The sequence below is a fragment of the Electrophorus electricus genome, chromosome 3 (assembly GCF_013358815.1).
Source record: "Electrophorus electricus isolate fEleEle1 chromosome 3, fEleEle1.pri, whole genome shotgun sequence".
NCBI classification, from domain to species: Eukaryota; Metazoa; Chordata; class Actinopteri; order Gymnotiformes; family Gymnotidae; genus Electrophorus; species Electrophorus electricus.
In genome coordinates, this window is record NC_049537.1 from 15,912,079 (window position 1) to 15,939,257 (window position 27,179).

The 27,179-nt window shown below is 37.3% G+C and overlaps 1 protein-coding gene across 2 annotated transcripts; it reads left to right on the forward strand.

Annotated features, from left to right (window-relative positions):
* Positions 1 to 3,770: 3,770 nt before the first annotated feature.
* sdc4 (syndecan 4) lies at positions 3,771 to 18,533 on the forward strand. 2 transcript variants are annotated; one of them, XM_027004992.2, is made up of 4 exons: positions 3,771 to 3,973; positions 15,218 to 15,421; positions 16,353 to 16,524; positions 16,728 to 18,533. In XM_027004992.2, exons 1-4 carry the CDS (start codon positions 3,917 to 3,919, stop codon positions 16,877 to 16,879), a joined length of 585 nt encoding a protein of 194 aa, XP_026860793.2. In that variant the 5' UTR covers positions 3,771 to 3,916; the 3' UTR covers positions 16,880 to 18,533. The 2 variants fall into 2 exon arrangements, with proteins under 2 accessions (XP_026860793.2, XP_026860794.2); XM_027004993.2 differs by lacking the exon at positions 3,771 to 3,973 and adding an exon at positions 10,153 to 10,215.
* Positions 18,534 to 27,179: the final 8,646 nt, after the last annotated feature.

A 27,179-nucleotide genomic window follows, 5' to 3' on the forward strand; every position in this document is an offset into this window, starting at 1 on the left:
CAACAGAAACTACCAAAAGAACCATGATCAAAAGTTTACATTTCCTGGAAGTTTTAGCATGGTTACACATCATAAGTTGACACACACAGGTTTAAATGGTTACTAAAGTTAAGCATCCCCACCTGTGATCTGTTTGCTTGTCAATCAGTGTGTGTGTATAAAGAGTCAGTAAGTTAGTGGATTCCTGACAGACCCCTGCATGAGACATGGGGAAAGCAAAAATAATTATCAAAGGATCTGCAGGAGAAGATAGTTGAACTTTATAAAACAGGGAATGGATATAAAAAGATATCCAAGGAAATGAGAATGCCAATCAGCAGTGTTCAAACTCTAATTAAGAAGTGGAAAATGAGGGATTCTGTTGAAACCAAGGCAAGGTCAGGTAAACCAACAAAAGATTCAGCTACAACTGCCAGGAAAATTGCTCAGGATGCAATGAAACCCACAAATAACATCAGCTGACATACAGGACTCTCTGAAAAAAAGTGGTCTGGCTGTTTCAAGATGCATAATAAGGAGGCACTTGAAGAAAATGGGCTGTAAGGTCCAATCGCCAGAAGAAAGCCCTTACTACGCCAATGCCACAAAGCAGCCTGCTTACAATATGCCAAACAGCACAGAGACAAGCCTCAAGATTTCTGGAACAAAGTTATTTGGAGTGATGAGAGTACATGCAGATGTTTTAGCAATGCAGGACTGATTTTTAAACAGCATGTGTACATTCAAAGAGCTTTGAGAACCAGCTACTGCTAAGATTAAATAAAAACATTCAGTGACTCTTAGATTGGGATGGTGGTACTCAAGTCTTGTTACAGTTGTTATTAAAGAAGGTATAGTTTTAAGTGTAGATGGATCTCTTTATAATTCAGTATTAACTACTAAAAATAAACTGCTTATTATGTGTTTTCTACCCACAACTTTAGCTATTTGAGCCAGTCTTGTGCTGAACATCTCTTTAATATATGTAGGTATGCAGCAGTGATATTTCCCTTACTTGCATTTCCTTAGATTAGTTGCATATAATGGTTAGCATGGCCCCTGACACCTGCTCTACAAAGAAATTAAAACAGTTCAACAGTAATTTACATAGAATGTCTTTTGAATAACAGTAGCCACTTTTTATGATTCTGCCCACCAGACCACACTACCACAACACTACCTAATAATTTTATTCTGTCATATTTGTGGTTAGAAGATCGTATAATTATAAGAACCCAGCCACAAAAATTTCACTGTTATATGCAGTGTTATATTAGAGACCCCACAATGGTTGGCACAGAGCACGGCTGGAAATAAATCCTACTGTGAAACAATATATTTACTAGACTCTTCTCAGGTAAATGTAATATTTATCTTGAGTAATTAACTTGAGCTATTCAGATTGGTTTGTTTGAAAGAAGATACTGCAATTGAATCAAGAGATGATTTCATTATGGTATTCTGTAATTTGTACCAAATCTCTAACTCCTCCCTGATGGGGTCGACAATGAGAAGGTGTAATGTACCACAGCCGTCAGGCTCTTCAGTGGAGTTATTAATAGAACTTAACGAGGCATATTGTTACATCTTAGCAAAGTCTTACATTTCCCAAAACACTCCTGTTTTGAAATTATAAAGCATTCTTTAGTACAGATGCAACTGTATTGTTTTGGGATTTATCTGCCACATGGTCCTTTCTAAGAGGTTAGTGCAACGATATTAAAGAAGTAAACAATGACAGTGATACACTCAAACATCACTTCACAGCCCACAGGGAGGTTTGTCTGTGTAAACTACACCCCCTGCTATTAGCAAATTAATACTGTCAGCACTACTCTTACAGCATAGCTCAGTAGACAAAACAGAAAGGAGATGTAAAATAGTGTTTGTTTCCAGTCACTGATGCTATTACAACAACTGAAGTCAGCAATGGTGCCTCTCTGATGGATTTTGAAATAAAAACAATGTTAATGTTCTATTATAAGTTTCACACACTTCATCCTCTGTGAAATGCATAAGCATTGTAATGAGGAAATGCAGGTGTCTGTTTTGTTTGCCATAATCAGTCATTCTATTATCTGTCAGTATTGTCTTCTTTATGCAATCACATGTTTAACCACTATTTCATAAACATTCGAATGCATGACAGTTGATTGCACATTTGTTATTTGTATTGCAATACTTGTAGAGTGGGGAAAGATAAATATTGCTTGCCAGCATTCTATGGTTCCCCTGAGGTCTGGCAAAAGTAGGGTCTCAGGCAGTGATAAGTCAGCCTTTTTTAATAGCCTTTTTTGATAGAATTCAGAACTTGTGAAATCAGGGAAGTCTATAAACAGAAAATGATGACATATTCCAGCCTGCTCAAGAGCATAATAAAACAAACTCAAATGCAAAAACATGCTAGAATGCACACAAAGGCCTTCATTGTTGTGCTGGAGGTGGAATGTCTGTGTCAGAGGTTGGGAGGAATTTGCTTTTTTGCTTAGAGACAAAAGACAGACTATGGTGGTGGGGGGGAAGGCAAGCCAGAGATGAGGAGAAGGGCAGTAAAATTTCAGCTAGGCAGGCCTCTCTAACGTAGAGCATGCGGATCTGATTGCATTAACTGACTGCAAGTGAGCCAGTCTAAAGGCCAGGGCTGTTTATGGCTTCTCAAAACCTGGGCGCTGTCTATAGCAGTTGCTATGGTAGCACCGAAACTTGCCAACATATAAACATCCGAAAGGAACGCCACTAAATTAGAAGGCCACAGATTAAGCATTCTTATACTATTGCTGATAAATAATAAATACCAACAAAAAGATCATAACATTACTCTCGGGTAATGATTCATGTGCTTAAAATGAAGACATATAAAATTTTGTATCTGTTATCTTCATGTACCTTCAGTAACCCATGTTCTCAGTTTATAAAAGGATACTACAGATGGGTTAAATAAAGGTAGCCAAGTAGAATTAAAAAGTTATTAAACTCTCTTACTGTACCTTACCAACTGACATTATCATGTTGAGACGTTTGAGAGAGCATTTCAAAGCTTCTCAAAACAACAATAATTATACACTATTGCTCATGAGAATATTATTTAATTGTCATTGTTCCATTACAGCCTAAGCCTAATGCTTTATTGGATAACGGGCTACATGGTTATTGTCACTGCCATTGTCTGCATTTTTTTGTCACGTAATGATTAATAGAAATGCTGTTACTTGTAGAAGCAAAATAAACACGAATGTAACTGACATTCACATCTAGAAGTGATGAAAAGAAAAGAAAAGAAAAACGAAACAAGAAAGTTTTTGACAACCATAAACTGCATATCTTACACTATGCAACAGAAAAACGAAAGACGCTTCGTGTGCGGTATTTCCACCTCGAATGACGCAGTGGCTTGCCAGAAGAATACGTCACATAAAATTTCCAGAAGATCCTACAAGTTCCTCACACAGTGATACATTAAAACAAATGTCCTTTTCATTGTATCTTTTAAACTACTAATCGAAAAGTTAATCAATCATATTATGCTTGTTCTTTAAAGCTAAATGTAGAATAAATTAGCGTAGACATCAATCCTTTAGTAGGGTCTTGTAGGGTAGAATTTTCGGCGAAATAGATAAACTAAAAACTTATTATGTGTTATATTTTCTCTACTTATTAGATGTTCACGCGCCTTTTTCTTCCACGAACCACTAAATTTCCCGTAAAACGTGACAAGAGAAAGTTTTTCCACCACCCTCTTCAGTGATTTCCTGTTGCGGATGTGGGCGGAGCACAGCTATAAACTATAGAACGTGAAGTTCCGTAGCTGGTTGGACTTAAAAGAAAGTAGCATCGCTGACAAGTAGATTCCGGGTATAAGCTTTAACGTGAACTATTACAAAGGATTATATTTTTGACTGATTTTTTGGGTTTGTTTTATAAGCTGTTGGATTCGAAGATGCTGAAAGTGTACCTCATGTTGTTTTTATTGGCTGCTGCTGTCTTCGCAGAATCGGTAAGGGACTATCCTTCGTACTTCAAGTAACTTGGATACCTACCTAGCTTCGCGTTAGCTAAGCTAACTAGCTAACATTAGTTATGAAAATAGGAAGCTAGTTGTTCTATACGTTAGCTAACGTGTATTTTCTTTGGTTTCAAGTAAGTGTATAAAGTAGTATAAATCAGTTTGGTGCGTATTAATTAGCTAGTAGGCATCGTGCGTGTTAACCAAACAATTTGCAAATTTCAGTTAACCTAGCGTTAACTAGGTTAACTAGCTAAGATAACCTAGCTATTTAGGTAGACATGCTAGCTATCTAGTTAGCCAGCTAGCTAACTAACCTAACTTATGTATCTATGTAGTGATGTCGGATTTAAAGATGAGTCGATGGTTCACTAGTGATGGTTAACTTTGCCTTATTCGGGTGTTGCATAACATTGCAGATATTTAGCTAACGATCTAGATATTTTTGCTTGACTATGTCAGTGTCTTATAAGTTAACCGATGTAGCTACATTAATCATAATCACAAGATGGGGTAGACTAACCTAGTTAGTTACCTAGCTAGTTACATAAATTACTTTGTAATCTTAAATTTCATAATCCGAATGTTTAGAATTTTACTGTATTGTTACATTTTCATGAATTGTCTTTCACAGCAAGCTATTTTGGTGGCCTTAGGATTGTCCAGGACTGTTTGTTCCTTTAGAGAGAGAACAGCTAGGCTGTAATCTGACAGTTATCATAAAAACCTCTGTTGGCAGTAGTCTTTTATGTTTCTTTCTATGAGAAAGAGAGAATTAAATGAAAGAAAGAGAAATGGCTAAAGTATGTAAAACATTAGATGGCAGTGATTTATTTTTAAGGGATTGTCTGATTTAAAAAAAAAAAAAAAAAACCTTTTCCCCAGAAGAATGTTAACATGAATATTGTCTTCAGTTGTTTTGTTTATGGAGTTTTTGATTTTTGTTGGTTTTCATAACCAACAGTCATTGACTGAAACACCTGCAAGTGGTCTGCCAGAGTCATGTGCCTTGCTGTTTTTTCATAATCAGAAAGAATAGCTACATGCAGATGTCTTTAAGGCCAGGGAGCTGAGAGCAGACTGAAATAGAATGGAATGGTAATAAGACAGATACCACCCAGTGTGTGTGGTCAGCCAGCCACAAATGCATACAAGCAAAATGCAAATGTTCCAAATTCAGGACTTTCTATTTCAGTTCTTGGAATATGTGCAGTCCAACTGAGCCTTTTTTTTAAGGCTAAGGACACCTGAAACTGACACTTAAGAACTAATGCCAACTCTAAGCAACTAATGATCGCATTCCGTCAGCTTAGTCACCCATCGTCACTTGTGTGTATTAACAATCAAACACTCCAAACCAACTGATGAACGGCACGCATGTAGACTCTATGCCTGCGCAAAAGAAAATTAACCAAAACAAATGACAGCTTCCTGAATGTGCAGGATTCTTATAATGACTGAGTTTTCACTGATTTCCACATCTTCTCTTGAGGTTCCTCCCTCCATAAAATTGCATATGTTATCATCAAAGTTGTGAAATGTTCCATCTGTTCTCTAAATAGCATAACACAATTACTTTCCATAGAGGTAAATATTAGGTTAGTTTAGTACATTGCCTCAGTACATCAAGCCACAATGTGAACCATTATAGAGTGTGTCTGTATTATCTTGTATCAAGTCGAATTTAGACTGAACAGCCATTCAGAAATCTCCAATATGGCTGACCGCAGATACCGATTCAACATGCACAATCAGCCAAAAGAGCACTGATGAGCACTAAATAGAGCTAGCTGTATGGAACACACCACTCTGTGTACCAGCGATGTTTGAATACCAATGCCATCCAATGACCTGACACCATCCGACAGCCAATGGTTGGGTTAGCGTGTACACTTGAACAAAGATAACAGTTCCAGTTCCTGACCATGCTTTTACTGCTGAATTGATTTACCTACCTGCACTGGACATGGGGCTTTAGATGTAATCTTTTGTTGCCCAAGAAAGCAAAGCAAAGTAGATACGATTCTGACTGAAATCACACACTAGCTGAGTTGCTTCCCTGTTTAAACAGTCGACAATATGACTGTTTATAGTGGGCTGAAAGGTGGATGTGGGAGGCAAGCAGTGCACATCAAAAGGCTGTCAGCAGTTTTCAGCAGAGGACATTCTTTAGGGTCATGCAGAAGCCACTCCTGCTCCCTTTCATTGCTCCCCTCCTCCTCCTATTGCGTGTTCCAGTGGAATTTGACCCCTCATGACCTTGACCAGCCTTCTTTTGGGACTTCGCGCTCTTGGGTGGGTTTAAATGGTTCAGCCCTTTCACTGCACTCCCTTCCTCCAGCTGCTAGACTAGTGAAGGTCTTGGCACTCGCATGAAAATTCAGTTTCATGTGTAATTTATTTTTTTTTTTCCACATTTTTTTTTTTCTTTTTTCCTAATTGTTGACTGTGACACAAAGCTTATACTATGAAACATGATGTGAAATAAGATATGATGTGGGCTGGTTGAGGGTAGAATTTCTCTCTCTCGTTTTTTGGATAAAAAAGTGCTTGTAACTTTTGCAAGACAGTACCCATGGAAAACCAATTAATGAGAATATATAGCAATATGCAAAATTGTCAGTGTATTACGCTGATAGGAATTTTACTCTTGTTGATGAAGTGAACGGAAACCCACCGTGGTGTGTTCCACTCTGCTGAATGGGAATATTTTTCCTGGTAATAATACAGTTCTTATCCCTAATAATATTTCAAGGAACCAAAACCTACTTGGAAGTAGCTTTGTTCAGGGCCTCTGCCAGAAAAGCAACTTCAGTTTTTTAGAATGGGCTGGCTTCCCACGACTTTTGGGAAGAGACATGGTGTTCTGTTCTATGTAGATAATCAGCATGTGTCTGCATGTATGTTATTTTGCATATGCTTTGGTTCAAGATAGGGCTCCCTTGCTGTCTGTTGTGTCTTGTTGGGAGTTCTTTATTTTAAGTAAGAGATCATTTGTACTAGAATAACTTAACATTTATTGTTTACTTCTCTTATGTATTTATTGTTTTTACTAAATGGGCTGAACAGAATGGCTAGTGAAAGGCTTAGTTGTTGGACATGATAAATACTTTCACCAGGATGTAATGATGCTTTCTGCATTGCTGTCCACTGGCCTATAAAAACCCTTTGGTGAATGGAATGTTGGCAGGGAGAGAAGGGTTTTTTTTTTGTTTTTTCTGACTCTGAGTTGTGAACGTTTTCTCAAGCATGTTTGTTTCAGACATGTATAGCCTATATATCCTAGTCAATAAATTTGAAGGCCTTGACCATGCACTTGTAGAGCTAATTATACATGAATAGTAGTGGATCTGCCCAGTTCATAGAATTTAATGAAAAGGATACTCTCATGGACTAAAATGGGAGTCAACACTTAGGCGAATATTGTGATTTGGATACTCAGGCTGAATTGATTGAAGATGTAATTACTGAAAAATGTGGAGAAAGTCGCATTACAGTTACTTGGCTAGTTCAAAATCTACTTCCAAAAATGCTTTAAGGGGGGAATAATACCTTCCTGCCCACTCTGCCAACGCTACTGGGGGTTTGACTACTCTTATTTATCTTGTGGTCTTATTAACCTTTTGTCACCTCCTTTTGGTTAAGGATAACCACCTGTTCTTCTTTTAACAACTTTTTAGACTGTGTTACTCTGACGTCTTGCTTAAGTCCCACTTAATTACAGAACATTTACATTATCAGTGAAATTGTAAGCTTACATGGTCATTTCATCAGTTAAATATTACAACTTTTTTTAAGCATTGAAATATTGCAATATACTCCTCACACATATTATTTTTTTTTTTTTTAATGATGATGTTTTTAGAATAAGGATAAAAAGCTTGGTACAACCTGACACAATTTATCCAACTTGATAAATCTGGAAAGCACCATTCTGTTGTTTTAATTGATTTCTGATGTGTTCCACTCCTCATACACACACAGTGGGAGTTTCTCTTGGGAGGTTTTCTCTTCTACAGGCATAAGCATCAGGTACATCATTAGCATGTTAAACAAATAGACAGTAGGGCTTGCATGTCTGTGAAGCTTTAAATGTGACTAAGAAAGGTTTGAGAACATGGTCTTTTGCGTTCTAAAGCATCGGACCTTTTTTTTTTTATTTCCATGAGGTTTTCAGTTTTTACTTGGTAATTGCCCTCTGTAAAGTTGTGTTGTGAGCCCCTCAGATTGGATTTTTTTTGTCTTGCTGTAAAGGTGCAATAACAGTTGTTTAGAATTTACAACTGGGCTCTGTCTTCTTCCCAGGAAAGGACCTCACATAATAGTCATGAGCTTAACTAATAAAGGCCTGTGACGGAGAGAAGAAAGGATTTAATTACTTTCATTTGAAGTTATAATGGAGTCAGATGAGGGCATGAATAAATGGGAATTATTTTTTTGTAATCTGACATTCTGTATTCCAGCTATATATGTTTTAACTGGACCACATTACTTGCCAACATTGACATCTTTAAAATGAATTTGTAAGTGTAATATCAAAGATTCGTTGTTTTCATCACAAAATCAGAAAATCATTCCACTGTGATGGATCACTGAGACCTGTGAACTGTTATAAGCAATGCATTACTTGTTTAAACAACTACATTAGAAGATGGATACCTCCATCCCTTTGAACAGGAGATTTCAAGTGTACAGGATCAGTTTGGGAAAAGAAAAACCCTAGTTCCTCTGCACATGTAAAGAATCTGGATGTTTTCTCTGTGTGAGCGCTCCTGAGTGTGTGCAAGTCAGGATTCTGTCTTTCTTTCATGGATGAAGAGCATATTTTGAGGTCTGTATTTGCATTTGTTAAAGTTGTCCAAGCTGTCATAGTATTCTAGGATCTTTTATTTGTTTGTTTGTTTATCATGATTTGACTCAAGATTTCTATTCTTCAGAATTAGGGTCATGCCTGTAATTCAAAGGAAAGCACATTACTAACGGAAAAACAATATTTATGGGATGGAATATTTATAGGATAAGATATTTAATATCTGCTTGTCTTTGGTTGTGGTTGTCTGATCAACTAAACTTCAGTTGTTGTCTTCAGTGAAAAGAATTTTGTTAATCTTGGTCTGGATCCCTTCTCATGGTACTCCTAAATAATGCAAAGCTTACAGCTAAGGTATATGGCAAAAGCAGCAGTGATTTCATTGATTTATCTACCTTTCTGTTGGGTTAATGGACCACATGCCAAGCCATTTGTGAGCAGATGGTAGGATTTACTTTCTGCTCTGCTAAGCTTGCCTGAATCTAGCAAACTTTGCTGAGCCTCAAGACTTCTTCACTCTACAAGCTTTTTGAGTTAAAGGAGCTGGAGATTTATATAAAGGCTCAATATAAACATGACAAGAACCAACTGAAGTGCAACTTCTAACACTTTCAGCTGTGCTGTATTCTGAGTAATAGTGACTCTCATTCTTTGTATTCTGAGTAATTCTATTACCACATTAGTCAGAGCAAATCAAATGTATTTATATAGTGCTTTTTTACAACAGATGTTGTCACAAAGCAGGCCAAGGGCAAGGAAAAACTTCCTAGAGCGTGAGGAAGAAACCTTGAGAGGAACCAAGACTCAAAGGGAGGGGGGGGGGGGCAATCCTCCTCTGGCGTACCAAGGTCACAACAGTAGTTACAATTGTAAGAGAAAAATAAATAAATAAATTTATAAAATAAGCAATTAATGTCTAGTCTGGTTTTCTAGAAAAGCTGTTCACATTCCTGAACTGACCCCTATGTGCAAAATAGCAATGCTTCACGTAGCATACTCGCCCAGAAGTAAATGATCAATATGGAGTCAACAGTAACAGCCACTAGACTGTTATTGTCCATAATTAATATGCAGTGGAGGCGGAAACATCATGAGAGCGAGGAGGTTGTGATAAATGCCTTCTAATTTTATACAGAAACATCACCATAAATGTTTGAGGTCTGTTACCTCAGATGCCCACCACTAAAATCCTACCCTACTGCTGATGTCCATCTTTCCTTCCCAGCTGTTCGAAATTATGATGAGTGTTGAGTTGGATTGACACGTTGAGTTGAATGAATTCCAGTCTGGCTGTTCATAGTTACATTTCCATGTATTGGATAGGTATCAGATTTCATAACCACATCTAAAAGTGTTCCAGTCAGAACTGAAAATGTTCAGTTCAGACCACATGGATAATGCATCTGAGTCATGGAGATTAGATGTGAGCCAGTTTCACCTGCTGCATGAATATAGCCTTCTGAAACTTTTCAGTTACTGGTTTTTACTTTGTGGTATTCCTCTGTACCATTTTCTATAATGTTTAGAGATTGGGTAATTTCTTTGGTTAGTATCCTTTATCGTGTGTGTGTGTGTGTGTGTGTGTGTGTGTGTGTGTGTGTGTGTGTGTGTGTGTGTGTGTGTGTGTGTGTGTGTGTGTGCCTTCCCTTTTCTAGAAGTGGCGATACCATATAGTGATTTTAGGTTTTGTTTCTTTTTGCTTTCCAACTTTGAAGAGTGTTGTTTTGGAATTTTTCTTTTCAGTAATGTCTTTTTGTCTTCCTGCCCAGATTTCTGATTATTTAAAGCAGTGTGGGTGTCAGACTGAAGTTGTTTTTCTCTCTCTACAGACCAGGGAGTTTTTAAGGGGGCTTCCACACTCCCTCTGTGTCTCATTTTCTCTTTCTGTTTTTCTGCATTTTCTATGTAGTGTCTCTCTTTCTTTGTAAAGGCAGTACCTGCGATTTTTATTTGGTATTTGCGTGATCTGATTTCTATAAGAGAGCCTTGAGATGGGCCAGGCCTCATACACAACACAAGCCTAAATCGCCACTTTTATCTTCGTAATGTTTGGAATTTGTTAGGCTACTGGAATTGTACTAGTTTGAACATTTTATTTTTATTTCTTGTAATTTGCTCATACTTCCTGTGATAAAAATTAGGTTTTCTTTCTACGTTAATGTGCTACAAGTGCCAACTTAACAAAATAGCAGGAAAAGTGGCTTTTCTTCCTCTTCAGTGTGGCCTACAGTTTTTGGAAAACTCTGAATCTTGTATTCTGTTCTGCACAGTTCAAGTAGCTTATCTAATATCAGAAGATCATGGGAAAGAGCATAAATTTGCATTATAACATATATGAGCAAAATTAATCTGCATCCTGTTCATATACATTTTCAAATTTAAGTAGACTTAATGAAAGATGCCAGATAACCGTGTGTGATGTTATCTCTAGAATTAGTGAAATTGGTTTCTAATCAGATGCGTCATCCTGAGTAGTCTGATGCTTATAGTGTTTAAATGTAGCCTCTGCTATTTGAGTGCAAAGGGTGTATTTTTTATAGGTTTTATATATTTAAATAGGATTGAATGGAAATTTGAATGTGGTGTCAGGGAGTTTGAGTCCTAAGGAAGTTTTAAACAGCGAGGAAACCCATTAAGGAATTTCACTTAGGTTTGTTTTGTTGTTGTTTTGCTCTTTCTTCTTTTTGAGTGTGTTTGTGTAGCTTCAGTGGATTTTTGATGTATACTGTGCAGTACATTGTACCTTTGTTGGAGTTTCTTTGTATGTAGGCTCTGACTAAGTAGGGTATTAACTTAACAAATCCATGCTTGACAGTTGGCAGCATTGTACAGAAGATAAATACCCCACATCACCCCCTTGGTCTGCAGGCAAACCTGTGCTAACATGCTGGGGTGGAGGGTGGACCTTTTAGTAGTAAACTGAGATGAGAGAGGGAAGGGGGGCTGTAGAAGGTTTGAGTATGGGTGTTAGTGTCATAGTAGTGGATTAGAATATAATCATGTTGAAAGGCAATTATTTAGCTTCACATGCCATAGGTGAGAGAGTCAGATGGCCTGGGGGTGCATTCTCCCCACGAACTAAATTAAGTATGTTTGTTTACCCATGATACTTCTTTCCACTACATGTCTTTTGAAATAAATTTACCACCATTGATGATAAAAGAATGAAACTGGAATTGAATTAAACTTGTAATTCTGTGACGTGTGATGCAGTAGCCAAATGGCATAGCTTGCTTGCCAGGTTACCGGTTTGCCTGAAAGACTTGTACCTTTTGTCCTCCTCAAGTTTTCTTACTTTTAGCTGGTCACAAAAGCCCACATAGCTCTTGTATCTTTTAGAGCTTGTAATGTCTGGGGCTCTTTCCAGTCATGGCAACATGAGAAATAAATTGGTTGTCTGTCTGAGACTGGACCTGTAGCAGTCCACAGGGGCCTATCTCACTCATGGTGTCTGTCGTGTGTGTCTGGGGGCACTTGCAACAACCTTGTTACAGCACCACACAGGACAATTTTCACGATTAATGTGGTTAAGTCAAATAATTGTTTTAATGTGATTTTCAATTAAAAATGGTCAATTATCAGTTTTGGTCAATCACAGCCTTCTTAACTTGATAGGTCTGTGGGAAACAGTGTTTATGTGCTGGCTCCATGCAAACGTACATACAGCAAACAAAAACATACTGAGATACAGGCAGCACTTTGTAAAGAGCTTGTGGCAAGAGTTTGTAGCAAAAAAAGGTGTAAACATCACTTCAGTGATCGGTACAGATTTGAAAGGTCAGATGCTGAAAGAATTTAAGTGTAAGTTATGATGGTTAGAAGCAGCCAATAGTAGCAGCATGACAAGTTTATTCCAGCACTTGTGACACAAACTCCATGTGGATTGGGTGCAGTGTGTGAAACAACAAGGTGTTGGGTTTCCCACGGCAGATACTCGTACTCAAAAAGACAGCTAAAATGATCTGCATCATTTTCTAGTGCTGTGCATTAAAATTCTATAGCTCAATAGCTCCAAGTCTTTTACTTTGATGTTGTGATAGGTTTTAATAGACTATATCATTTAAACTGGGCTCTCTCAGTGTTTGCTGTTTAGATTGCTAAGTGAAAGCTACAAACCTATGCTAATCCTTTTCTTAAGAAGGTTGAGAGCTGCTTGCTATTTTTTGCTATTTAAAAGAAGCTTTTGCTTCTTTCATTGCTTTATACTGAAAGTTTTCTTGTGCTTGTGCAATTGATTCCCTTGAAAGTATGTTTTAAAGAAACCATTGTTTGCACTATATTGTGCTGTAGATGGTGCCATTTTGTTATTTTTGCACATCTGCATATTCCAAAGTTCATTCTAATAATATTTTTAAAATTAGACTTGGTGTCCTTTTTTCACTTACTTTATGTAAGAAACTATAAAAAATTTAAATCGTTATCGAGAATTGTTCAAAAATTAACAATTTTATACATTTTAAAAGAGTTTGTGTTTGTAATATCACACAGCCGTAGTTGCACAACATGGTGGACCTGAATCACTTTGTTTGCTCATTTCTTTGCACATGATGCCCAAAAGGGTTGGGCCAAGTAAACATTAAGTAAGAGTGCATGGTGAGCCAGTCATAACCAAACACTTTTTAAATCTTGTTAAACAGCTTCTACTTTTTAATACTGAGTTTAGACTTAATTCACACACACAAAAGCAATACTTTGACTTGCTCTGCCTCATTTTCATTGAACTCCTGTTTCACTATGCCAGCCCTCCCAGACGGGCAAAACACAGTGTGCCAGTGGCATGAACTCACCAAGTCGCACGTCCCAAGGTCAAGAATATACCGATACCCTGGAGCACTACATGCAGTAGTCTTGGCACACCCACAATGATAAAGCCCTCAACATTCAGTGCAAAGCCTATCAAATTAAAATGCTGTTTGTTTAGACTATATATGGTTTAAAATCAGCTTGCAAACTCAAACATTAACTAAACCCAGTGATTTAAAGGTGTTTGTAGAGAATGAGTTTGCATTATTGTCTGAGCCAGAGTTGATCAGTCACCCAAGTCGTAAGACAAGACCAGTTTGTTAAGTAGATGAATAATGCTCAACTATGTCCTTAGTACTGCCATTCCACCCTGATCCACCCATTTTTGTAAACACAAAAATGAGTCAGGTGTTACTCAGCTCAGAATTAAACTATCAAATGTGTATCAAGCCAGTCTTACTAAGCTGTGACTATCAAACCAACAGCTATATCTACCAATCCCCTGTAGACTTGGCCTGTAGCAGCAGTAATGGGTTATCCCTCAATTGCTCAAAGCTGTACTGAGCCATGAATGTAAGTTGCTTTGGATAAAGGTGTCAGCTAAATTCCATAAATGTAAATGTATATTATAGTATATTATGATTTCACAGATGCCCACAAGACTGTGACTTTGTTATACAAGAGAAAACTGAATGTTCAGTCTAAAAGGTCATCACTAAATCCAATTATCAGAATCTTTTGCTGAAGTGAGGTGACCTCCCCCTCAGCTTTCCCCCATTAAAGAACAACTGTTGACTGTAATCAGGGTTGCTGTGGTCTCTCTTCCTTTGTTAGTTTAATAATAGAAAAGATAAGAGCCTGGTCAAGGACTTTCTTTTTTGTACTTCCAAGGTCATTCTTTTTGTAGAATGACTGGATCACATTAAAAATGACTATTATAAAACAGATAGTTATAGTCCTAAATGCTGATTTGGCTGAGTTGTCTTAGAAACGTTGTAAAAACTATATGTATGCACACCTATAACCACCTCAAAATGATTCTGTAATGCTTTTAAACCAATAACCATTGCAGTTTTAGTTTTTATGTTTGTTTTGATTTACATGGAGCGTTAACAGTGGATACTAATCTTAATCATTAAGCTTGGTCTGTATTGAATAGACTTGTGTTGCTTAGTTACGAAAGCTTGTTCACGGACTCCGCCTGGTGGAATTGTTTATCGGGAATAATAAATGTAATTAATTGTTGAGCACTGCTGTATTTTTGATGTTTTTATTTCTGTTTTGTAAAAACCAATAAGCCATTTGAGTCCTTGCGTTAGTTATTTTACATGGTTAAAGGCATTTTAGGCATACCGATTCACCATTATCATGAAATCGCTGTAACGCCCAGCATTTTGATTTAAGCTGGCTCATTATTTCTTTTGCTCTGGAAATTGTACTCTCATTAACTTATTAATGCCTTGTTTGTATTTCATTGACTTGTTAATGGATGTTTTTCACTGATGATGGGCTTTTACATTTTTTGGCTTGTATGCTGTCCCATGTGATAGTTTTAAGGAATGGCTTACATTGTAGAATCTGTGAAGTAGACAATAAAAACATTAAAATATGTTAACGTGTGTGTGTGTGTGTGTGTGTGTGTGTGTGTGTGTGTGTGTGTGTGTGTGTGCGCATATCTCCAGGTACGAGAAACAGAAACATGGATGCCGTTAAAGGCTGAGGAGCAACACGACCTCAATGGATCCGGTGATTTTGCCTTCCTAGATGAGGAACGCACAATGATCGACGATGAGGACGCAGACAATTACGACGACTATGATGATGATGATGGGGATATGTCAGGCTCTGGTGATGAAGAGGAAGAAGACCTACTTGAAACGTCCAGGGTAAATGCATTTCTAAAGAAGTATCAAATAAATGCAAAGAATTCTCCTTTAGCTTCTTTAGCCAAAGTACAGTCCCTGGAATCGTCAGATACACTGAGGTGTGAGTTTGTATTAACGCGATAATTTTAAATTAGCAACAGTGTTACGCAAATAATTGTTTTATTGCTTTCTGTTACATACCACTGCCACGTGACTATTTATGCATTCTGTGGATGGTTGTTAATTTATGCAACAACTATTTAACTTCAAATATGCCACTTGGAAAGATCCTAACACAGATTACTGGGGTACATGCAAATGAAAGAAAAGAAGTACATTTGACCTACTCTCCCATGTGAAGAATGGACGAGCTTGTCTACAACTGTAAAGACATCTTCAGATGCTAAAACAGGGCTCATCATTGATTTTTCTTGGAGTCTTCGGGTGTTTTGGAAGGCATATCAGTCACCCTTGCTCAGTTTGGCAGTATTTTGAGTTCCCACCAGACGAACATTTGAGAACTTGTTTAAATGTTCAAGATGTTACATGAATGACTGACTGACTGACTGACTAATGACTTTTCGTTTTTTTTTTTATTCTGTTGCTCTTGCCATTGAGAAGCAGCAAATCAGTTGTGTAGGTGTTACAAAAAAAAAGAAAACGGGTGAAAGGCGATGTAACGTTCACATGGGGAGCTTCATACCCGAATCTGCAAAAGGAATATATATTACTATAATTCTGCTGACAATCATTTGTCTAAATTTACATTATTCCTGTGTGTGTGTGTCTGTGTGTGTCTGTGTGTGTCTGTGTGTGTCTGTGTGTGTCTGTGTGTGTCTGTGTGTGTCTGTGTGATATCTCCCACATATTATGTGCATAGTGGGTGGAGGTGTGTAGAGAATACTAGCTTGCTAATTTTAATGTTGTTTCTGTCTCTCTCTCTCTCATATAGCCTGGACTGTTGGATAACCGCATCCCTGACCAAGATTCAGTTCCCAAGATTCAGTCACGGGACGAAGAGGACCTCAACTTGGTGAAACACAACGAGGTTGCTTTCCCACCCAGTGTTCTCCTGTCCCACGCCGGAGAACATAACATCTTTGAGAAGGCAGAAGTGCTGGCGGGTAAGCTCAACAGCACAACAAATGTAGCACTATGTTTTTTTGTTTTCTGTGGGTATGAGATGATTACTATTTGAAAGAACGTTCATCAAAGAAACATGAGATTTGAAGTTAGAGATTTTGGACTCTAAAACCAGTGTATTAATAAAAAGATTGTGTACAAGTGTATGTATACCTTTTTTAATTTTATTTTCCTTTTTTTGAAGCCGTTATTGCTGGCGGTGCAGTTGGGCTTCTCTTTGCTGTCCTCCTTATTGTCCTTCTGGTCTATTGCCTGAAGAAAAAGGACGAAGGCAGTTACGACCTTGGCAAGAAACCCATCTACAAAAAAGCACCCACTACCGAGATCTATGCATGAACGAACACACACAGACACACACACACACTCGAGCAAATGCAGACTCTGACCTCTAATCTCACATAGTGCCTCTGATGCACAGTCAGCCTCCTTCTCTCTTCGTTGTGATATGCCACAGAATGTCACCATTTCAAACGAAAAGTGATTGCTGGACGCTTTGCATACAACTTTATCCGTTTCATACCCACCTGGAAAGGAGGCTTTCTGAGGCCAAACTGCACTGTACAAGTCCTGACATTCTCCTTAGTTCCCCTGTTTGTCTGAACTAAATTGCCATTGTGTTCTCCTTTCCCTTCCCTGCTTTGTAATACACTACAAGGTGCAAAGAGCCCTTTGCAGGTAAATGATATGGATTAGAAGTCAATGCAAACTTTAATCACCCTGCACGCAGTGAAAAACACACTGCTGACACATGTCTGCGCCATTGGCAGAATAGGTGCTGTTGAGGGGAATGTTACTGTAACCTTCTGACTTTTAAGGAATGTTTTGGTTTTTTAAACCCTCTGCTAATTGATTGATTAATTTTGTCCAATCTTAGTAGTATCAGAAATGCAAGATGGATTTCTGAAGAATTGAGATTGAAAATTGAGAACAGACTATTTTATTTAGTGAAACTGACCTTTGGGCATTGGCATTAGCCTAGGGAAGTCTGTCTAAAAGCTTCAATTATGCTACCATTGTAGCAACTACTCATTGTTAATACAGTAACCAAGGTACCCTTACATTCCAATATATCCATGTCATGATTACTATCAGTGACCTGAGTTTGAGGCTAAAACCATTTTTAAAGCAGATTATGGTTTTCTGAATTAACTGACAACCAAGTGCAGACTTTGTTACTCTGAGCTGCTGTTGTCATTTAACATCTCGTTTAACAGGTACATGTCAAGTGCTTTTGACCAAAAGGCATGGTCTTTGCAAACAGACTTCTAATTTCCAGGGATCTGTATATAGCCGTTTGAAAAAGTACAGTGTAGTACTTTGCCATCTTTTGGCAGACTTTTATTTACCAAATATTTAAATGCCAATTTTTTTTTTTTTTTGTATTGTTTTATCCCGGTATTGAATTTGTAAATTAAACATGGAATGATTGTCTTATGCTTGTTATTATACTTTACCAGCGAGGAAGAGTATGAAGTTTAAAAAAGACCAATGCTAATACTAATGTTTTTCTGTCCATGTGTTGGTTAACTTTTTTTCTGTGTCTTTCTTCATCTCTTCAGTGTTTCATAGGTTACTTTTTTATTGTATTAATTTAACTGTCACATAGCCTATTTTATTGTCTTCCTTCAGGTCGGGGATCCTCCCCTGTAAGCTGTACATGTGATTTTTAGAAAAGAAAAATCTATACACTAGTGATTTTCAGAGGACTTCTGAAGCAGGTTTGTTGTTTTGTAAAATTTTCTATTTCTTTTAGACATTTTTAAGCGATATATATTTATATTTTGTAGAAGGACTCTCATAGAAGTGCCAGGGTGAGTGAGCCATGTTATTTACATGGGGAAGAGTAAAAAATCTGCTGCTTTTTTTTTTTTTTTTTCCTCTCTTCATCATGATGTGAAATCACCTATCTAGTCAAGAGATCAATGAATCATTGATTTCTGCATGCAGGTTCTAATCTGTTTGGAAATAAAGCTATTTTTATGCACAATAACATTGTAATGGTGTCACTCTCTCATTTTAAACCTTACTGTAATCAGCTGTATATAATTTATTGTGGTTTAGCAGGGATTCTCAAATCTAGCTTTACAAGAATCATATGTGCCTCTCAGCCCAGACCTGGAGGGAGCGCCACACAATTTGGTGTTCTCAATGCTGTGATGATTCAGCATCAACTTTTAATCAAACCTTTTATGAAATGAAACATTAGACCTGGAAAAAAAAGTGCAATTGTATCTTCACTGTACTAGATTGACCTTTAGTCACTGAATGTTCCTATAACACTCTCCAAAACATCTTGTTTGGTTGGTAGAGTTGCTGTGAAAGCAACTAACCAATATATATAACTCAAAACATTTCTCTTGCAAAGGTTTCGTAACCTAGTTGGTCTAGCAGTACTGTCAACTACAAAGCCTTTCGTTGTGCATATGCAGAAGAATTGCCTCACCTCGTGGAGTTTCCACCGAGTTGCTTATAACATCCCGTTACTCTTGATCGTTTTGAATCGGGCCCTTTCACTGTATGGTTGATTAATAGTGCGCGTGCGTGCGTGTGCGTGCGTGCGTGTGTGCAAACATTGTTCTGCGTTACGTATGGAAAGCCCCAACCCCGGGCACTTTCTCTCCAGGTAGCTGTGTGTGAACACTCGCGCACACCTGCGTAGCGTAATGAATAAGCATGCCGATGCTTATTTTCTGTTGTCCCGACATATGAAATGGAAAAGGAGTGTTTCAGAGATATGGAATCAACTATACATGTATTACATCATGCTTTTTCTAATTTAATACCAGTAGATGCCACAGAGAAACACGAATTCAATTGCTCCCATTATTGGTGCTTTCAAGATAGGCCAGTGCCCTGTTAAGGGGAAAACGGCTCACTAGTAGGCCTATATAAGGAAGTAATATAAAGGCATACTATTGTGCAATAGCTATGACGTGACATTTAGCACACGTAAGGGGAACTGTAAACTGTAGCCTTCTCACAAGTTTAGTTTGCTGAAATTTCCGAAGAACTAATCAGCCAAAGGGCCCTTACAATAAAACTTATTCTCAAACGTAAACAGTGGAATTTCCCAATGACGCACTGCTGGATGATTATCACGTGCAAATTTGCAAATAAAAACGTTTCCTTTAAACAAGCTTGCTTAATTTCTTCCCCCTTTCACAACCAACTGGTGTTAGAGCTAGATAAGAGATAATTCGACGCAATTGCAGACTGATTTGCAATCGTCTTCCCGTAAGACAGTGGAATTATTAGTATAGTCATCTCCAAAGCATTTGCATGGATGAACGAGAGTTGTGTCACACCAAACACTGATCTGATGGCTGCGCGAAGGAAGCGAGTCCAACCGGCAGTCAACAAGATCCATCCAGTCTAAATGTAATGTCGATGTATGCGCAAATATCTCCTCCCCTTATCGCGCCCTGAATAATTTCGCAAACACCTACTGTAAAGTATCCCAACAGAAGGCAGAGGGCCATTTGAATGCTTGTTATAAGTAGACAACGAAAAGGCTAGGTTTTAAGCACAAAGAATGCGCTGGTTAAATATTAATTTTAACATCTGAGACTAACAATGAGTTTAAGATACATTAAAATAAGCAGAAATGAATAAAAATATCGTGATGGTAATGCTATACCGCACTGCCCCCTGGTGATATCATAACATCACTGTACAAAACTTAAAATAATGTAGCGTTGGCGCTACAGAGACATTACGGTTACAAACACAACCACAAAAAGAGCACAACACAACCACAAAAGCTAAACAGGTAAAGTCTAACTAGAGGGGAAAATTGTGGAAGGGTAACTGTGTTTTTCTATGTTTTTGTTGATTGTTCATTAGTTTATTTAGAGCAGGGGGTAGTAACGTGCTACATTTTTTACGTTACATTAACTTAAATAACGTTTTGAACAAACTGTACTTTTAACAATTGTTTTATGAGATGGTACTTTACACTTTTATTCGAGTATGTTGGTATATGACGCCGGTCAAGCCATGCGCGTTTTAGTGATTCACGGTCAAGTCATCTGTGCTTTAAATCCTAATGCGCATATAGCGCGATATTACTGTACCTCGCTGCTCACAGAATTCGCCTATCACGTAAGAGTGGCAGCCGTTGGCTATCTTTATCACCTGTGAAAATTAAGGCAGATTTTACTGTACCTTTTCATATAGGTTGATTTTGGTTAAATGTTTCTCAAAACCTTCTCATAATTCCAAAACAATTCCAGGACCATCGAAGAATGGTAGCCCTTTACTATCGTTGCAAGTTGGCCCAGATTGTATTGTAGGATTTGTTCATAAACGTGTTTGTATTGTACTGTTTGTTCATTAATGGCACAATACCTTTAGGTGAATTAATATACTAATTACTAATACTATACTAATAGCCAATTTAAATAGATTCTAGCTTAATGCTAACATTAATGTTGCTGCATAGCTAGTTCGGAAAGTTGTTCAGTGAGTCGGAGTAAATTTCAGTAAATGTAACATTGAAATAAACACACTTAACGTTTATAGAACCATTTTTACCCCGTGTGCCAAGTTTTTACGAAACAGTTCACTTTCATCTGTTTCTCATCCTTGTCAAAATACAATGACACGTTTATGCTGCAATCACAACATATTCAAAGCAGTGTTCATTTTTTACCATCTCATAGCTATGTCTGTACACTAAAAAAAAAAATGAATTGCCTTGGTCGTAATCAAATTTGGGGTTGAACAAATGAAGTACGTTTGTAAAGGCTTCATGTTTGTAGAGTTTGTAATACATTAATCACATATATTCTCATGCTATGTTTCTTCCATGTTCACAGAACTGTCCTGGGGGTTTTTGAGTGTCTAATCATAGTAAAAGAAGCAGTTTTAACCATTATCCTAGCCCCACCTGGCAGGCTGTACTGAAGCTTATTACTACCTAATAAGATGCTTCTCGTTCTCAAATTTCCTTTGTCATTAAATCACTTAATGTTACGGCTACATACTCAATCCTGTGTCCGTTCATTTGCCTACATTCCTTGCTTTCTATTCTATCACTTGTCACTTATGGAAAGAATTCTTTGTCACCTTATGGGTTTTGTTATGGGCACTTACTATAGACATTGCCTCTGCACGCACGCGTACTTATTTAAGTATTTATTTATTCATATTTAAAAATGTACCGCTTCAGTTTGGGTAGTCTTCTGCCCTAACACTAAAATAATAGCACACATCCATATTTATTAAAAACCCATAAAATGAGTTAGTAACTGAATATGATTTATTATATGATTAGCATATTTTTACCATATTTAAAAAAAAAATCTGTATTTGGCATATCAGAAGAATAAATTATGTATTTAAACATAATAATCAATAGAATTATTTACTAATATATGAATACCACTTTAAATTCATGCATTGAATTTGATTTCTATTTGTGGGTGTACTGTTGGTGTAGAATTTTTCAGAGAAGCAAAGTAATTCTTTACATATACAATCATGTTAGACAATTCAATATAATATTAATACAAAACATTCTAAGAATGCAAGACAAATATGGTAGTCCTAAATAAGCAAATAATTCTGTATACCAAACATATAGCAAAACAATAGCAGCAAACGTGTATTAAACATGAGTTAAATGAGAGTTAATAAGTTAGATTTTGGTTTTTTTTAAATTACATTTTTGTTAAATAAATGCATTTGTTTTATTACATTTTTGCCATAAGAGTAAAGAACAGCTGAATCATTGGCAGTGTTTTTCCATTGGAAGAAAGAAACAATATTAGATTACTTATCATATGACAACTGTATTGAAAGTACAAATGGGATTAATAGCTAGACTACATTTGGCTACCACCACTTAAAATTATTTGCACTGATCATTGAACATCTGAAATTATGTCATACATTTGTGTTTTTACTCTACATATAAGATAATTATTGTAATGAGATGATGTTCATATTATTTTATAGACCTCTTATACTGTCACGGAACACTCCCCTCTCACTGGTCATGTCATACAGTGGGAAGTGGTAGCTCAGTGGTTAAGGTACCTCACTTGTAATTGAAAGGTTGCTGGTTCAAGCCCCACTGTTGGGCCCATGAGCACGGCCCTTTATGCTCAATTGTTCAAGTTGTACTCAGTCATAGTTTTAAGTTGCTTCCTGCAGTGGGAATTTCTTGACTGTAAACACACCTGCACCTAGTTAGTGTCGTTCTTTGTTTAAGTATGTAAATCCCGGTCTGTGTGAGCATCACTGTCAGTCATTGGCTCTGTTAAAATTGCCTGCGTCTGTGTTTGCTGTTTACTTTAGATGTGAGTGCCACTGTTGTGTATGTATGTCAATAAACATCTGTCTCTGTGTCCTGCTCCTTGCCCTGCTGCACTTGGGCCGTTACATAGACCTATAAGATACTTTCATTCGAGAAAACTGTAATTAATGAACAAAATAATCTAGCACAGTAGTTTGATTAAACTGTTAATACAATAGTTTGTAAAATACATGGATAGATTCTGCTTCACTGCTGTTCCCTAGGGCTATGGACATTTCACTGTATTTTCAGTCAATTTACTTTTAACCAATAGCACTGCAGTTACCACCTTTTGGAAAAACTGTTAAGGCAAGTGGCTTCAGTAGAAAATGATAGGCGTGTAACCCCTATCATCTCTTGACTTAATAAAATGTGATTGAACACAACAATCTAGTAGGCCTATCTGATTGGCTGCAATAAGATTGACAGCCGGTTTATGAGGACCATGTGCACTTCCTCCTATTCCTCCCATTACATAAAAATTACTGCAGAATGCAAGAGGGTGCCTGCAAGAGAGTCCTCAGAGAATGGGGGTGAATGGAGGTTAACAGGTGAATGGAACTAAACAGGTAAAAAATGAATAAGTAAAATAGGTTCACACCACTTGGTCATTATCTTCCTTTATTTTTGGAAAGTAGACACATGTATTACACTAAAACAATGAAACAAATGCAAATCTAGCCTATGTATTTCCTTTTTTTTGTACAGCAAACAGGTTTTGGGCAATAGGACTCTAGTTTATCTGCTACTCTACCATCAGATCACCACCCAATCAGTACTCAGTAGCAGAAATGTGAGCATCCTAGTGCCCAAAACCCGTCTGACAAATCCAGAGAACATTACAGAGTGGCAAGTCTCCTATAGAAATTAGATACATTATGTATGTGTTAGTACAAAAGGAAAAAATATCACATACCAAACATAAGGTTCAAGTGAGAATCAAATTTGAAGAGCTGGCATACAATTCATATCTGATATAACCATTATTTGATGTCTCAAGAGCAGAGGAATGTATTGGAGGTTAACATGCTAACCATTTTACCATTCTACCTATAGAGAAAAATGTTAATATATTACTTGATGCTAATGACCACTTCCAATTGATGAACACAATCTAATATATGTTAATATGAAAAGAATTTAAATAAGCAAACTGCTTGAGCACATATGTAAACCCCAAGAAATTCCAAGGAACTCAACTTTTAAGTACTGATATTAAGGTATGTCTACCTTTTTGTGGCATCAATTCTACACATTCAAAATTTTAAAAGCATAGATAATTTATGTGTGATTCAAGCTTAGCATACTAGAAATATTGTGCCTGTGTGATCTACCAATTTAGTTTAGCTTTGTGTATTTTTTTCATGTTCCTCACCTGAAAATAGGTTGGAGAAAATGAGGTGAAGGACAGTGTAGGTTGTATTCACAGATACCTCTCTATTCTGAGAGACACAGTAACTAACTACCCTGATTGCTGTTCACCATCACACTACCTCCTACCAGCAACACTTATTAGCAGTAGCTGCAAAAAATAAGGTACTTTGGCAAAGTTTCAAATTTCAACAATTAAAAGAAAAATACACAAAGCATATAATCACAAATGTGACCACACTTTGTGGGTGTCACTCACTCTCTGACAAAATGAAATGACTGCTGTATTTGTATTTTGTATTATATATTGTATTTTTAGATACTTTAATCTTCAACTTTATGCTTTTATGACACTGACTCTAGGATAAGAATTGTAAGAAGACTGGCATAATGTTTCATATATCAAAAACTTCTTTGACTTTCCCTTAATTTACCTGAACCTCCACATTCACTGAGGTTTCTAACTAGAACCTGGTTTCCAGGCTGCAAGATCACACTATTTGCCTTCTGGTTGTAATAACACTACTTAAAGCTTTTCCTGGAGGACTGCAGTTCTTTTTTAATTTCCATACCCTTCATGGAGCTTGGGTCCTCCTATTGAGCTCTGATATGTTCAGCAGTTGGGATAGGATGTGGGTAGTGTCCAGTCAACAGTGGCTTCAGTCACATTGGATGAAAAGTTATTGATGTACATTCCTTTGGTGCCTCTGTCCCTTGTATTGCTCTTTCCAGGTTAAGAGGCACATGGGAGAGAGTTTCCACATCTGTGTTTGTGTCTTGGCCTAGCCTATACTTAATGTGAAAGTCCACCGGCTTAGAGACCCACCTGTGCCCTGTGGCATTTAGTTTTGCTATGTTTAATATATATGTTAGTGGGTTGCTGTCCATTTATACTATGAATGATAGTGTGTGGAACAGGCAGTCCTTGAAGCGGTTACATACAGCCTACATTAATGCCAGGAATTCCCTGTTGCTCAAATGTAGGCGGTATCTCCTTTCAGAGGGTGTCAGTGTGTCATCCAAAGCCAAAGACTCAAAGTTTTTCCTGCTGGAACCATTATAACACAGCTCCAAAACCTGCTTGTGACAAGTCACAATGCAGTACAAAGGACTGGTCCAACTCTAGATAAGATGGGAAGGTAGGTTGCTTGTTGCACTAATGAGCTATTCGAGAGTCTGCTGATGTATTTCTTGCCACTCAGTATGTGTCTTGTTAGGTAACCCCTTTTTTTTTAAACTTTTTGCCCTGACTATAAATTTGCTTGCTAAAACTCTCTATTGTGGATAACAGCTCATAGAGAGGCTTTGCAATTTCTGAAAATATTTTGATGCAAGTTTGGTAATAAGAGAGAAAACCAAGAACTCTCCTTAACACCCCTATATTTGCTGGTGCCTGTTTTCCTAGTGATTGAACTGGAGCTATCTCTACAGGGTCCATTGAGTTTTACATATGTTATTCTAGCAGATTAAATGAATTAGTATGAAAGATGGCTTTAGATTTAATTCTGGAAATATGTGGGTGCCAGATCACTAGCTCACAAATACTTGCAAATAACCTGCTCAAAAGAGTTTGAAAAATGACTTAGTTTACACAAGTTTATAATTTACACAAATGCTACAAAACATGAAACTTTATCAATATGTAAGGCTAGGCCAAAAACCTATTTGTATAATCCGGAATTTTAATAAATACTTCACATTTTAGGTAAAGGTGTAGATCTTTGGGTCCATGGACATTGAGAGTTATGGTAAGCTGGGATGTTATGATGCTGTCACTTCACCACTTTTTTGTTATTGAAGTTTGTTGAATTATAGTGGCAGAGTGCTGATGTTCCAGAGAGCCCTCTTGCCTGTGTTTCCTTCTGGCTCTATCCTTTTAGCTGTGCTGTCATAGCTAGATATGCCAGTGTCCATCTTTGCACATTATAGTTATTTAACTTATACACCTTTATACATGGACAAGCCTAAATATCTGTTCTCTCTTTTTGCAGAGCTAAACCTACTCCTGATGTCATGATGTTACTGAACCTCAACCCGTCTCAACTGCTATGGCTCCTTCCACCACCACCTGATGCCCCCTGTTGTAGCCCACCACCCCTCCATCCCAGCCAACTACGCCCTTGAAAGACATTCTCATGCAAGATAGGTTTTGGATACACGTACATCTTCAAAACCAGGACTTCTAAAAAACCAAAAAGATGTCTTTATTTTTATTATTATTCTTTTCTCTCACTACTTATTTTGTTTTTTATTGTTTATATTGTTTATGTTGTTGCTATTGTAGTGTTCAACCAAAGGAGTTTCCTATCAAGGGTTCTTCCTCATGTCCTAGTGAGTATTTCCTTGCCACTGGCTTTCGCGTTGGGGGTTTGGACTTGGACATGTGTAAAGCTGCTTTGTGACAACAGCTGTTGTAAAAAGCACTATATAGATACATTTTTACTTGACTTGACTATATTTGTGTGTCTGCATGTTTACTGAAAAGAACATTTGCGTGTGTGTGTGTGTGTGTGTGTGTGTGTGTGTGTGTAGTAGAACTCAGATATGGATGACTGTTACTGCACTAGTGTAGTAGTTTTATTGTCAGCTAATGTATACTGTGTTCTGTGTACTATGAGCCACCGTGTGACTGAGGACAAATTCCTTGTATGTGCAAACGTACCTGGCCAGTAAATCTTGATTCTGATTTATGCTACTACCTTTGGAGAAAAATGAAAATATGCTAAGCAGTGCTAACAACCGCTTCCAACTAATATATCTAATACAAGTTAATATGAACAGAATTTAAATGAGCAAGGTAATTGACACTTATTTAATAACACTTGTACCTCAGCGAGCCCATTTCTGTAGGCTGTGCTGGTTTGTAACCAGACTAATTGGGATCATGCAGCTGGTTCGGGGTGAGGAAAAGAGACAATTGATTATAAACTGCTTGCTCAATGGCTTTTGAGAGGAAAGAGAGAAGTG